A 13,033-nucleotide genomic window follows, 5' to 3' on the forward strand; every position below is an offset into this window, starting at 1 on the left:
AACCATCCAATTATGGTCCTCTAGCATATCAATTTGATTCAGCCAGTCCGAAATTCAGTTCTGAGGTTGTCTTGGCAAGGGCCATAGATATTAATGAGGAGCCATTGTTCGTGAGAGCTCAGGCAAGTGAGTTCCACGGTGAGTGAATAATCATTGCTGAACTGATTTGGACATCAAAGAGAGATCCATTCCATATAGTGAGAAGACCACCAGATCTTCCGAGTGATGGGAGAAATAGGAACTTGTTGAATCTGCTAGGACAGAAGTTCTGGATGAATGATGAATCCACGTCGGCTCATTTGGTTTCCTGAAGACAAATAATCGGTCAACCACTTTCTTCAATTTTCTTACGGACATGCACCCATTTATCTTTTCCATTTAGTCCTCTAAGACTCGCTTAGAATTAAATGGAGTCTTTAATTTCAAATCTTCTATATGTAAGTAGAAGCAACCAACTATTTGATTTCTCTAAGCATGCAAGCATGCCACATCATCACATAATTAATTTGTTCACACCTAATTAGTGAAAAACTCATATTTGTGCACATGCATGCATGTTACTTCCATCAATCTATCCCCACTAAGTAAAGAATGTACAATTTTATTATATGTTTTCAATTTTGAATACTCCATGTTAACTAAACATTTCCGCAACAACGTGTGGGGCATCATCTAGTTCTAATAGAACATAGGGCGGAGTGTAATTCGCAATACTGGTAGTAATACAGCCCTAATGAAGGGATCCGCATGAAGGGATTCGACCCAATGTGGTGCAACTGGATTTCGCAATTTGTCCAGGGAGGGAGTGTGGGAGTCAAAGTTAATGATGATGTGGGTCATTCCTTTCAAACTCGCAAAGGATTGAGGCAGGGCGATTCTTTGTCCCCGATCTTGTTTAATATTATTGCAGATATGTTGGTCATCCTAATTTCTCGTGCCAAGGAAGATGGTCAAGTTGGAGCTCTAGTTCCTCATCTCGTTGAGGGACGTGTCTCTATTCTTCAGTATGCGGATGACACGATTATTTTCATGGAACACGATTTAGCAAAAGCCGTTAATATGAAATTAATCCTTTGTATCTTAAAATCAATTTCCATAAAAGCGAGATTTTTTGTTTCGGTAATGCCAAAGATGAGGTGCTTAGCTACAAGCGCATCTTTGGATGTGAATCTGGATCTCTCCCGTTTCGATATCTGGAAATTCCAATTCATTTTCGCTCGCTTCTTAATAAGTAATGGAAATCTGTAGAGGATCGCATTGAGAAAAAATTGGGTTGTTGGAAAAGGAAGTTGTTGTCCTACGGTGACTGCCTAACCCTCATTAATTCGGTGTTGACTTCTATGCCCATGTTTATGTTATCTTTTCTTGAGATTTCCGTTGGAGTTTGTAAAAGATTGGAATTTTACAGATCTCGTTTCTTTTGGCAATCAGACGAGCATAAGCGCAAGTACAGATTGACCAAATGGAATATTATTTGTCGCCCCAAAGATCAGGGGGGCTTGGGCATTGAGCTTCTGGAGTTTAAAAATAGATGCGTCCTCAGCAAATGGTTGTTTAAGCTACTTAACGAGGAAGGTATGTGGCAAGAGATGCTACGAAATAAATATCTCCAGAATAGCACTCTTTCCCAAACGCTGGCCAAACCGACTGACTCGCAGTTTTGGAAGGGCCTCATGCATGTTAAAGATGATTGTTTTTAATTGCGGGTGTTTTATCCTTGGGGATGGGACTGGAATTCGTTTCTGGGAAGACACCTGGCTTGGCACTACGCCGCTCGCCTACCAATATCCATCCCTATACCGCATTGTTCAGCATAAAAACATTTCTGTTGCCGCGGTTTTTCATACGATTCCTTTGAATATTCGCTTCAGACGAAATATCATTGGGGATAAATGGATAAGATGGTTGCACTTGGTCCAGCAGCTTATGACGGTTAATTTGTCGGCTGAGCCCGACAAATTTGTTTGAAGTCTTACTCCCTCGGGTGCCTTTTCTGTAAAGTCTATGTACGCGGACTTTATGGATGGGCAAACGGTATTTCGTCGAAAATATATTTGGAAGTTAAAGATTCCCTCCAAAGTCAAAAAATTTATGTGGTTCCTAGATCGGCAGGTTATTTTAACTAAAGACAATCTTGCGAAGCGGAATTGGCAAGGGAGTTTAAAATGTTGCTTCTGTGATGCTGATGAGAGCATTCAACATCTTTTTCTCTCCTGCCCTCTTGCTCGTATTATTTGGCGCATCATTTTTATTACTTTTAATCTTCCACCCCCGACATCAATTACTAATTTGTTTGGTAACTGGCTGGGGTAGAGAAAAAACTTAAAGCTCATATGCGGATGGGAGTTTCGGTTTTCTGTTGGGCTATCTGGAATTGCAGGAATGATGTGGTTTTTAATCGATCCAGAGTTTACAACTTTTTGCAGGTTATCTTCAAAGCTACGCACTGGATCCGTTTTTGGGCTTTCTTGCTCCCTGTGCACCTGCGGGGACTTATAGATATTGGATGCAACCGGCTGGAGACGGTATCTCGGGATATCTTCAACCGGGCTGTCTGGCGGTGTACTAGACACCTTCAATTATAGATTCGTCATGATTGATGTTTTTAGCTGGCTTATTTTTGTATCCACGATCGCTTGTCGGTGATTTGTAACACCTACTCTTTATAACTTTACAATAAAAATGGCTGTGTGCATCCATTGATGCAAAGGCCGGGGTTTCCACCCCTTTTCGGAAAAAAAAGTAATACAGTCCTAATTAACTACTCCATGCTTCCTCCGTCCGATATCGAGTGACTTAAATTTGACAAATATGAATGTATCTATACTAAAAGCCGTCAGTATTTAACTTGTGTCAAGCTGATTCTCCCCGTCATGTTGCTCGAAGAAAAAAAGTTGTCTCCTCCATCACATATTCACGTACATGACGCCTAGGTACATCCGTCCATGTATATAACCCCGGCCGGTCCCATGCTAAGCACTTTATGCTAAGAGCTGTCTTTTTTTCTTTTTGAGATGAATTTATGCTAAGAGCTGTTGGTACACATAGCCACTGAGGACACACAACTTATCAGAGAATCAACGACAATGCCACACACGTACACACATATACTGATCTGATGAGATGTACATATGCCCACCAATCCGTAAGTTCATCCCATCGGACAAGACTCATCGGCCGGTCGGGCGGACAAGCTGCGATAACACCACGCTGTTGGCGATGTCCTCCTCGTCCATGTCCTCGCAGATGAGCGACAGCGCGGCCGCGTTGGCGGCCATGCTGTCCGCCATGGACGGCGGGGTGCTGCCGCTGCTGCTGCTGCCGACGCTGTCGCCGCCTTCCGGCTTCCCGCCGTTCTCGAATGTCTCCTGCATCTGCAGCGCGAACTCGAGGTTCCACAACACGTCCCCCATGGACGGCCTGTCCACGCCGTGGTCGGCAAGGCACTTCTCGGCCGTCTCGGCGAACTTCTTCATGCAGTCCGGCGCGATTTTCCCCTTGAGCAACGGGTCCACGATGTCCTGCAGCGTCCCTTTACGCTGGCAGCTCAATGCGTGGTCAGCGAGGCTGACTTGCTCCCTCGGCAAGCTCGGGTTCAATGCTGGCCGCGCGCAGAGCACCTCGAAGAGCACCACGCCGAAGGAGTACACGTCCGACTTCTCCGTCAGCTGCTGCCGCCGGAAGTACTCCGGGTCCAGGTACCCGAAGCTTCCCTTCACCATGGTGCTCACGTGTGACTGGTTCTGTGCCGTGGGGCCGGTCTTGGAGAGCCCGAAGTCGGAGACCTTGGCCACCCACTTCTCGTCCACCAGGATGTTGGTCGTCTTGACGTCCCGATGGATGATCGTGTACTTGGCTCCCGTGTGGAGGTAATGGAGCCCTCGGGCGGCGCCGATGACGATCTCCAGACGCTGCTTCCACAGCAGCGGCGGCTTGCCGCTCTTGTAGAGGTGCTCCCGGAGCGTGCCGTGCGCCATGTAGTCGTACACGAGGATCATCTCGCCGTCGTCCTCGCAGCACCCGATGAGCGACACCAGGTGCTTGTGCCTCAGCTTGGACAGCATCTCGATCTCCGTCTGGAACTCCATCACGCCTTGCTCGGACGAGGGATTGCTCCGTTTAATGGCCACTTTGGTGTCCCCGTCCACGACGCCCTTGTACACTTTCCCGAACCCGCCAACGCCGATCACCAACCCTTCGTCGAAGTTCTTGGTGGCCGACTTGATCTCCGGGAACGAGAAGTGCCGGCACATGGCCGTGATGTTCGGGTTGAGCGCCGCGCTCCTGCTTCCCGAAGACGCGTTCGTGTGCGAGTTCCCTCCGTATACCGGAAGCCATCCGGAAGAGTGCGACGGGCTGCTGCTGAGCGCCCTGTTCTTCTTGGTTTGATACACCACCAAGCATATGGCTGCCACGATCCCCAACGCCGCGGCGCCACCCGCGGCGCCCCCGATCAGCGTGGCCTGGAGGTTGCTAGGCTTGGCCCTGAACTTCCCCTGCTCCACCTCTGACTCCATCAGCATCTTCGACGGGTCAGGGTTCGGCCCGGCCAGGTTGCCGGACCCGTCGCTCATCTTGAAGATCTCGAGCCCATTGAGGATCGCGTCGAAGAACTGCGGCTTGGAGTCGACGTCAGGGTGCAGCGCGAGCCACAGGATCTTGTCCCCTGGCATGTCGGGCATGAACACCGCGTAGTCTTTGAACACCGGCACGTCCTTGGCCGACGACCAGCCGATGATGTCGGCGTTGTCCTGGGCCGTCTTGTTGTTGATGTAGATGTCGAACACGACCTGGTTCACCTTGTCGACACGGAGCCCGCAGAAGTGGAGCCGGAGCACGTAGGTGAAGTTGGCGTCCACCTCGAAGACCCACGTGAGGTTGTTGTTCTTGTTCACCCTGCCGTCTGGGCCCATGGAGCGGCTGGTGATGTAGACGTCCGCCGGCGCCGCGAACTCCCCCTCGGGGCTCGGGTACTTGATCGGGAACGTGTCGTTGGGCTCGAAGGTGACGCCCGTGGCGGCTCCGTAGATGTAGGGCGTGTCGTCGAACCACTCGCGCGAGAGCCCGGAGTCGTTGGTCGACGCGACGTATGCCCCGCCAACGTTGAGCCGGTACATGGTCTGGAGGCTTCCGGCGGCCAAGTCCACGGTCTGGCTGTCCAGGCCGACCAATGTAGCCGGCTCGGCAAAGATATTCGGCATCGAGATAATCTCGATGCCGTTCACGAAGGCGTACGACGCGTTGTTCATTGCTGTGGGGGTGAATTTCAGCGAAATGGAGCCGGTGGTTGAAGGTGGGAGCGTGAACTCCCTTACTATGTAGGCCTGGCTTAGGGCCTTGACCGTGATGTAGACGCTGAAGTTGCGAAGAAGCGTGATGCCGCTGGCGGTGGACACCGAGAAGAAGAATTGCTCTGCGGGGAGGTCATGGTAAGCTGCCGGGTAGAAATGGAGCCTAACCCAGTGCCGGTCGGCGTCTGCCACGGGGAATGTGTACACGGCTTCCTTGGTGAACACCCGTGCCGACATGTACGGCACGGGCGACGGGAGCGATGGGTCCTGGGCGTCCGCGGCTGCCATCATGGAAGACTTCCCGCCGTCGCCGAGCCACTTGCTGTCCTTGTCCATGACCCATTTCCTCCCCTGAGCATCCTGGCCATCCTTCTCTGACCCACAATCCACTAGAATGGTCTCGGTTGGCTCGTACTTTTCCGCGTCACAGAATAACAGCACCCATGATATTACCAAGAGGAGCTCAGCGAGGAACAGATGTTGCCGGGCCCTCATCGCCAGCTAGCAATTACGACGACAAGGACCTCAAATTTGCCAATGGAGATGTGCGAGCAGATGGTCTGTTCAGCAACTTACTTTGGCCATGTGGTGGTGGTGATGGTTATGGAGGGAATTTTTTGATGGGGAGGAAGAAGAACAGAGGTGTCTTGGCCGCCTCTGCATTCTCCTCCAAGCTAGAAAGGGGACGTTTGTTTGGGGGAATAAGGGGGGGGAGCGGAGGAGCTTCACCAATGGGTGAGGAGCCATTAAAGACGGACATGCAGGACCGCTTGACGGGAATAGCTATACGTCGTAATCCGGTGCTTCTCGTTCTGGATGCATGTCTGGCTCACCGCATGGTTAGGAGACGTTAAACCTCGTACTCCTCTATAATGGAATGGTGGAGACCTCCAATCCTTTTTTAGAAAATCTTTTCTTCCCATCTTCAAATACCAGTGGAAAAATACATAGTACAGGGACCGTGTGTTGCTATGGACGTAAGCATAGCCCGTGATGATATATTGTTGGATGAATCTTCGTTGATCCCCTTTCAGACTGATTTCACTTAAATGTACAGCATAAGTGCTCGATGCCCTTTCAGACCGATTTCATTCAAAATAATTTGAAATGTAGAGCAAAAGTGCATAACGTATTGAGAGCAAAAGTAGGAATGTGAATGAGTGTTGGTATCCTTCCCCAAAAAACATGAGCGTAGGTGCTCAAAATGTAGAGTGCTGTGTTTAGACAAAATCACAACTGCTGATGGCAGTTGCTCATGTTATGCTAAGTTTTTCCTAACAAAATCAACATTCAGTTGGTGCCAAAAAAAAAAGTTGAAACGATACATGTGCGTCTTTTGTACGAGCGTGACTTGTGGGAAAAAAAAGATATTTGTGTCTGATGTAAAAAAGAAAAATTCCTAGTTTGAATTACTAGTTCATTTTTTCCATAATAAAAACTTGCAAGAGCACAAAGTAAGCGCGGGGGCATATGTGTAAATAAAAACTTGATTTTCTTTGGTTTATAAGCATTTAAAAACTTGATTTTCTTTGGTTTATAAGCATTTAAAAAAATATTACTGCTCATCCGAGACCATTTGCTCCTGATCAATGGCAAAACACCGCATTCAAAAATATAGAATATAGACGTCGTATTGGCGTCTGAAGCGACTTAGCGACATGAATTGGCCAAACCACACGGTGCCACCTCAAGTATATGCCTCTTTTTTTACAGCCACACACATGTCCCCTCCTTCATTTAATATATTTTTTTTAATTATGACTTGCCTAATTAACTAAGAGAAAAAAGAGAGAGAAGGCCAAACATGTGAAAGGAGGGTGCAAATCCTTGGGGTGCCGGGGTGGCCACCGCGTTACATGAAGTGGGATCTTTCTTAGATCAAATATAGATGTGCTCCCGGAGATGCTCTTCCCGTGTGTCGAAAATTACAAGTCAAGAGAAGCGCCAATCCCAGCAGCTTCCTTTCTGTAGATATATGTGTTTACACTTGCTACAAAAGACTTTCTGTAGTCTATCATTGATATCACTTGAGCAACCAACACAACCAAAAGATGAAAAACCTATTTACTGGGAAGGAGCAGTGGAGCATAGAGGATTATGCAATGTACGAAAAATAGAGGTCATTGGATTTGGAGCAAGCCTGAATCCATAGTCAAATGACAGCACTGTCTTACCAGACAGTAAATATAAGAAACTGTAACCGAAAGTCGCACAGCCTGAAACATTGGTAGATACATGCAACATACCATCTACCAATGGACTCGCCAAGGTACAACTAGCCACAAACATTACATTGCTCATTGATCATTCCAGGTTTCGTCCCCACCTTTGAGGTTTTGGCCAGCAAATTCAGTAGAAAACGCAACTTAAACCAAACAAAGTGCCTTCTGCACCTAAGGTGTTTCCTCTCTGCAGAACACAAAATGTGTACACTTACTGTCAACCAGTTCAATTTATGCATCAAACGGCAACCATAAAATGATTTTACTTCTTTCCATTGCCAGAAAAGAGCTTCTGCGCTGCACCATTCTTCCAAACGCTTCGCACAGGCAACCCAGTGTGTGGGCCTTGCGATTCCTGTTCTGGTCGTTCAGGGCTCACGTCACGGCGACTAAAGTCAAGCATAGCTAGTGAGCTATCACCTAATCGAGCTCTGAGAAACTTTGACGTTTTCTTTGATTGTCGACTGCTGTTACTGCTGCTGCCTTTCCCTCCCTTCACCACATCGCTGACGGCACCAGGATCACCATCTAGACCCATATCTGTACTAGATGATGACCCGCCAGCTAATAGTGGGGTCTTTCCCTTGGAAGATCGATACCCATCTTTGGAAAGCACCACAGCCTCTCCTTCCTGAGCCTTGTTATTTGATTGATGCTTCCTCACAGTTTCCAAAAAACTATCTGCTAGCGAATTACTTGCATCCTTGGCATCAATCGTTTCTGAGACATCATGAGTTTTTCCCTTCCCCTTCTTTTTAGGCTTGTTCTCTTTCAACGTACTGGTTTCACCAGTGCCATTTTCGTTGAGGCTTCTAAAGCGCATATTGGTGTAATAGGCATCAAGAAGTTCCTTCTGCTTCCAAGGATCAGGTAACAACCTAGCCATTTCAGGGACAAGATGTGATATACCAAATTGCTCAACATAGGAAAGATACTCTGGAGTATCAATGGCACCTTGGCGGTATTCGCCAGCAATTTCTCTAAATGCAGCGTACCTATCCGCATCCATTCCTAAAGCAGCACGCATTCTGTCAACCAGGGATTTATTGGCGGCACGAACATCCTCCACAATAGGCGAAGTTTGGCTGATTTGTGGTGGCAGTTGGTTTTTATTGGCGTAAGGTGTACTTGATGATGTCTGGCCAAAGGACGCACCAGAAACAAGATTAAGGGTAGAAACAGAGTGTGTCATCTTGTTTGAACCTCCAAGCTTCCATGCTGAACTGCTGGAGGCAGGTGGCGTGAGCCCATTTTCTCTTGTTGATCCCATCCGAAGTTGAGAAGAACCAGAGAGTAGCCCCTGATCAGGTGGAGGCCATGTCTGGGTCGAACTTGAAACATGAGGTACTATTTCAGGATTTTCAGAGGGGCGAGGCCGAGAAGAATTGAGTACTTTCACAGTGCCCATACTACGTTGTTGAAGCCTTGAAGCAAGTGTGTTCTTAGCGAGATTTTGTAGTCCCTGTTGCGTTGAAGCAGCACCCCTGTTGTTACTCGACCCCGGTAATGGAGGGAATAATGATTCGTCACCAAGCCTCGCAGAACCCCTTGAACTCTGATTAACGGCCAGAGCATACCTTGATGGCTGCTCCGAAAGGGGAGGAAAGGAAGTTTCGTCAGGAACAGAGTCCATCCTAGCATCAGGGATATCCTGGTCTTGAAGTGGAGGAAAAGACAACTGTTCGAGTACACGATCATTCCCAGTGCTTCGGCCAGTTTCTGCTCGCCCAGAATTAGAACTGACACTTAATGAATGCAAGGGCCCTGTCACACTATCAACTCGATTTCCAAGGCCATGGTCCACAGTTGCACTGCCATCCCACAGAGCAAATGAGATATCCCTATCAGGTCTGCCGTGAGCACTACGGCCCCTACCTCTGCCACGCCTTTGATCCTGCTCATTCCTTTGATATATAAAACTGGTAGGTATCTGACAAATGCCAAATTAAAAAATTAGTCTAAAACACAATGAATAGAAATTACAGACGACAGAAGATTCAAACTAATTCGATGCATTCTTTAAATAAAAGAGGGAGCTAGAGCGCAAAAAGAAAGTCAGGAAGAAAGGATTCTTAAGATCATGAACACACCTGAAGTGCAGCATTCCTCTGAGCACGAGACATTCGCCCTCCATGCTCCATAGCATTATGTCTCTGTAGAAATAAATTGGCAAGCTAGTAAGAACACAAGAAACCAAATCGCATATCCGCTTAACAGTTAACAAGCAGATAGTACTAAACTAATACTAAAAAACCAACAGCTTGCAAACTTGCCTTGAACTCTGATTCACTCTGGAAGACGGTAAACTTCTTTGCCAAACATGCTTCATCTTCACATAGAAAATGATCCTTACGAAAATGCATCTGAATTGAATTAACAAGAAATGGACATTAGAATGATATCAAAAACGTAATTAGAACTGTAACACGGGCAAGCAAGCGGCACAGACGGCTCGAAATATAGACATAAAAAACAACTTGGAGAATCTACATGAGCAATTTAGGACAAAACCCACAAAAATACCTCTAAATCATCATAATTACGGAAATAATCGTACTGTCCAGGATGCTGCCTGTAAGCAATCAGAATGTCAGCACATATCATAAGTTTGTAACAACGATTTTAGGCAAGGACAAATCGCATAATACCTTTGACATATGTGGCACGAAAAGTGTTCTCTGGACATATGTGTGTAAAGCTCATTGTCTCCATAAAATGCATTTCTGCAAAATTCACACATTGGGTGTCCTGCAAAACCACTGCGTTCACCCTCAGACCCGTCCACCTCAGAGTCACCAGTTTTTGTATGCTGAGTTAACTGTGCCCTTGTATAAAGCTTCTGCTCACAAATGAATACCTGTTCAACACATCAACTAGTTCAGCAAACAACAATCCCAAGAGAAATTACGTAGCATTAAGATTCTATTCAAAATATCTAATTAAGGGTTCACAAAATTAGACAAGATAACCAGTACAGCAGTTACAAGTCCTCTATCTCCAGCGCTAGGAATTGCTGCTGCCACATGACCTCCGCAGCCACGGACTGCTTCTGCCAGCAAATCTACATTCTGCAGAGCTGACTGGTTCTCCACCTATGCTAACTAACCTAATAGGATGAAATGCTGCTGATTTCATATGAATGTTCATACATAAATTCTATACCTAACGAGTACAGGTTGATTTCCGTACAATAACTACAGGATGAGGGGGGCAATTGAGCAGCGGCCAATGAGTTCTACAACCTTTGAAGGTCTAATCTTGAGTCGTAATGATCTTGAGTCATAACACAAAGCAACATTACTATATGGTGAAAATCAACAAGTAGTAATGAAAACTTCTCTGAGCCTTACAATGTACTTGCAAAACTACAGCAATAATATCAGTGACTATGTACCATAAATTCCTGATCTTTACTGGGTTGAAGATACATGAAGTGAAGGGGCTACAGAGAACACGGTAAAACAACACATTGACTTGAAGATACATCAGTTAGACAAGGTACTATTTTCATGCTGAATTTGCTAATGAAGTAGGAAACCATGAAATAAATACAAAATAATAACTCTATTTAGTGCTTCTGTAATATAAAGTTTACTATAGGATGGAAAAAGAGCACATTATGTGGTCGAGATATTCACCTTTCTCCCCTCCAAGCAAAGGTTGCACATGAATAACCTGTGCTGATGAAACAGATGTCCCTTTAGCTGTTCAATGCTCCTGAACCTGCTTCTGCGCTTTGCTTGTGCTGCCTGACCAACCTGATCCTCAGCTTTCTCACATACACTACAAGAAAGCCGGCACATTGCCCTTATCATTTTATAATGATCAGCATCATCAAAGTATGCCTTTGTATCCTCATGGTACCAGTATTCCCCCACCTTCCCCTCGTTCGCCCCAGAGGGAAAAACAGAGAAATCGGTGATCACTCTTGTGTAATCGCCCATGGCCTATTAAATGGAATAAGAGATGAAAATGTAATCCTCTTAGGTTGTGAACAAAGCATTCAAATACTTGTCAAAAAAGATATCAGTTCACTTTTCCGTGGTATGCACAGGTTAGAATGCTGGACACCTCAATCATGATAAGCACAAACCTTTCATACAGGTACAACTTATTTCTATGTTCTCAAAATTCACGATGTATAACTCATCAGGCAAAATAATTAGATTACGAGACAAACTTCTTTGTAGTGAAAACAGTACAAAAAAAGGGACACTAGCTCATCTACTAATGTCACTAAATTACTCTAATTAATGAAATTCGCAACATCTCTAGCTCTGTTGTACCCCAAATGCACTTAATTTGCAAGGCACATGCAAAAGGATATTTCACTAGCCTTGAGGCAACAATAAATATCTTGGAATGCCATGTATCACAAGAAAAATAGAGAAATCATGGTATTCAGTTAACTCAGACGCAAATCTCCAACCACTCAATCGTTCAGCACTATAATAAATCAAATTTACAAATAGCAAAACATCTTCTCGTTTAATAAACCAAATGAAAGACAAATAGTCTGAATCCCGACTTTCCGGTCACGAATCCATACAATGACCTAAACTAGGCTCGTCAGGAAACAAGGCATCCAATCCATCATGTTGTCGTGCAATTACAAAATCTTTCATCGTCCAAACGGTAAAACAGTACACACCCACCATCTAAATAATTATAAAGGATTCATATTAATGAACACACCGAAACCCTAGCCAATTAACGACACTAAGATCCACCGCTGCGCACATGCCACGGATCAACGGGGAAAAGAATCGAGGCAAACCGTAGCGACGAACCTTCGTGACAAAGACGGTGTCCGATTCGGTCTTGCAGATGCAGCATCGAGGGTCCTCGAGCACGAAGCGAATGCGGATGATGCAGGTCGAGCACACCTCGCGATGCCCGCATGGCCCGTAAGCGACCCACTCCAGCGCCTCCGCGCACACCGCGCAGCTGTCATCCATCTCAGCAGGCGGCTGAGATCCGTAGCAGGCTAGCTGGTGAAGAGGGGCCGGCGTAGGCGGCACGGCGGCGGCGGACTGGGAGGGGTTTTTTTTGTTCTTCTTTTTCTGAGGCAGCGAGGGTTAGGGTGGGGAGGAAGACGAGAAGGCTCGGGACGGCGACGCGGTTTATTTTTCCACGGGCTCGCGTTTGGTGACAGCGCCCGGTTGCCGCCGAGAAAACCCCGCTCTCGCCCTTTATGTTGTACGACCGGTTGGTCCGTACCGGTAACAGGACCCAAAGTTGACACGAAACGTACTCCGATGACAAATAGGAGTAGAGAAGATAAGAGGTCTCTTAAAAAAAGTCATCGTTAATTATTACTCTCTCGGATCCATATTAATTTAAATGATTTTTAGATATAGATACATCCATATTTGACAAATTTGAAACAATTAATATGGATCGGAGGTGTATTATTTTTTAAAAGTTAACAGTAAAGGTCAGATTATAATCATTCATAAACTGGTTCGTCACGCAAGAAATCAAGATTTCATTGATCAAAAAAGAGATACATTAGGAACA

At 46.1% G+C, this 13,033-nt stretch overlaps 2 protein-coding genes across 2 annotated transcripts; both read right to left on the reverse strand.

Moving 5' to 3' along the window:
- Positions 1-2,980: 2,980 nt before the first annotated feature.
- Positions 2,981-5,940, reverse strand: LOC100834311 (receptor-like protein kinase ANXUR1). The gene has a single exon (XM_003568655.3). The coding sequence runs from the start codon at positions 5,784-5,786 to the stop codon at positions 3,171-3,173; it is 2,616 nt and encodes an 871-aa protein (XP_003568703.1). The 5' UTR covers positions 5,787-5,940; the 3' UTR covers positions 2,981-3,170.
- A 1,439-nt stretch (positions 5,941-7,379) lies between these two features.
- LOC100834912 (E3 ubiquitin-protein ligase hel2) lies at positions 7,380-12,680 on the reverse strand. The gene is made up of 7 exons (XM_003568657.4): positions 12,304-12,680; positions 11,152-11,460; positions 10,162-10,370; positions 10,037-10,085; positions 9,787-9,876; positions 9,604-9,666; positions 7,380-9,443 (listed from the first exon to the last, which is right to left on the reverse strand). The coding sequence occupies exons 1-7, from the start codon at positions 12,469-12,471 to the stop codon at positions 7,776-7,778; spliced, it is 2,556 nt and encodes an 851-aa protein (XP_003568705.1). The 5' UTR covers positions 12,472-12,680; the 3' UTR covers positions 7,380-7,775.
- Between the last annotated feature and the right edge of the window lie 353 nt (positions 12,681-13,033).

This window comes from Brachypodium distachyon, chromosome 2 (assembly GCF_000005505.3).
Source record: "Brachypodium distachyon strain Bd21 chromosome 2, Brachypodium_distachyon_v3.0, whole genome shotgun sequence".
In the NCBI taxonomy this organism is placed as follows: Eukaryota; Viridiplantae; Streptophyta; class Magnoliopsida; order Poales; family Poaceae; genus Brachypodium; species Brachypodium distachyon.

Coding starts and splice junctions, on each gene's coding strand:
- LOC100834311 (XM_003568655.3), bottom strand. CDS start 5,786: ATGAGGGCCCGGCAACATCTGTTCCTCGCTGAGCTCCTCTTGGTAATA.
- LOC100834912 (XM_003568657.4), bottom strand. CDS start 12,471: ATGGATGACAGCTGCGCGGTGTGCGCGGAGGCGCTGGAGTGGGTCGCT. Junction 10,371..11,151: donor TTTGCTTGGAGGGGAGAAAG/GTGAATATCTCG, acceptor TGTGTTGAACAG/GTATTCATTTGTGAGCAGAA. Junction 9,444..9,603: donor AGAGGAATGCTGCACTTCAG/GTGTGTTCATGA, acceptor GGCATTTGTCAG/ATACCTACCAGTTTTATATA.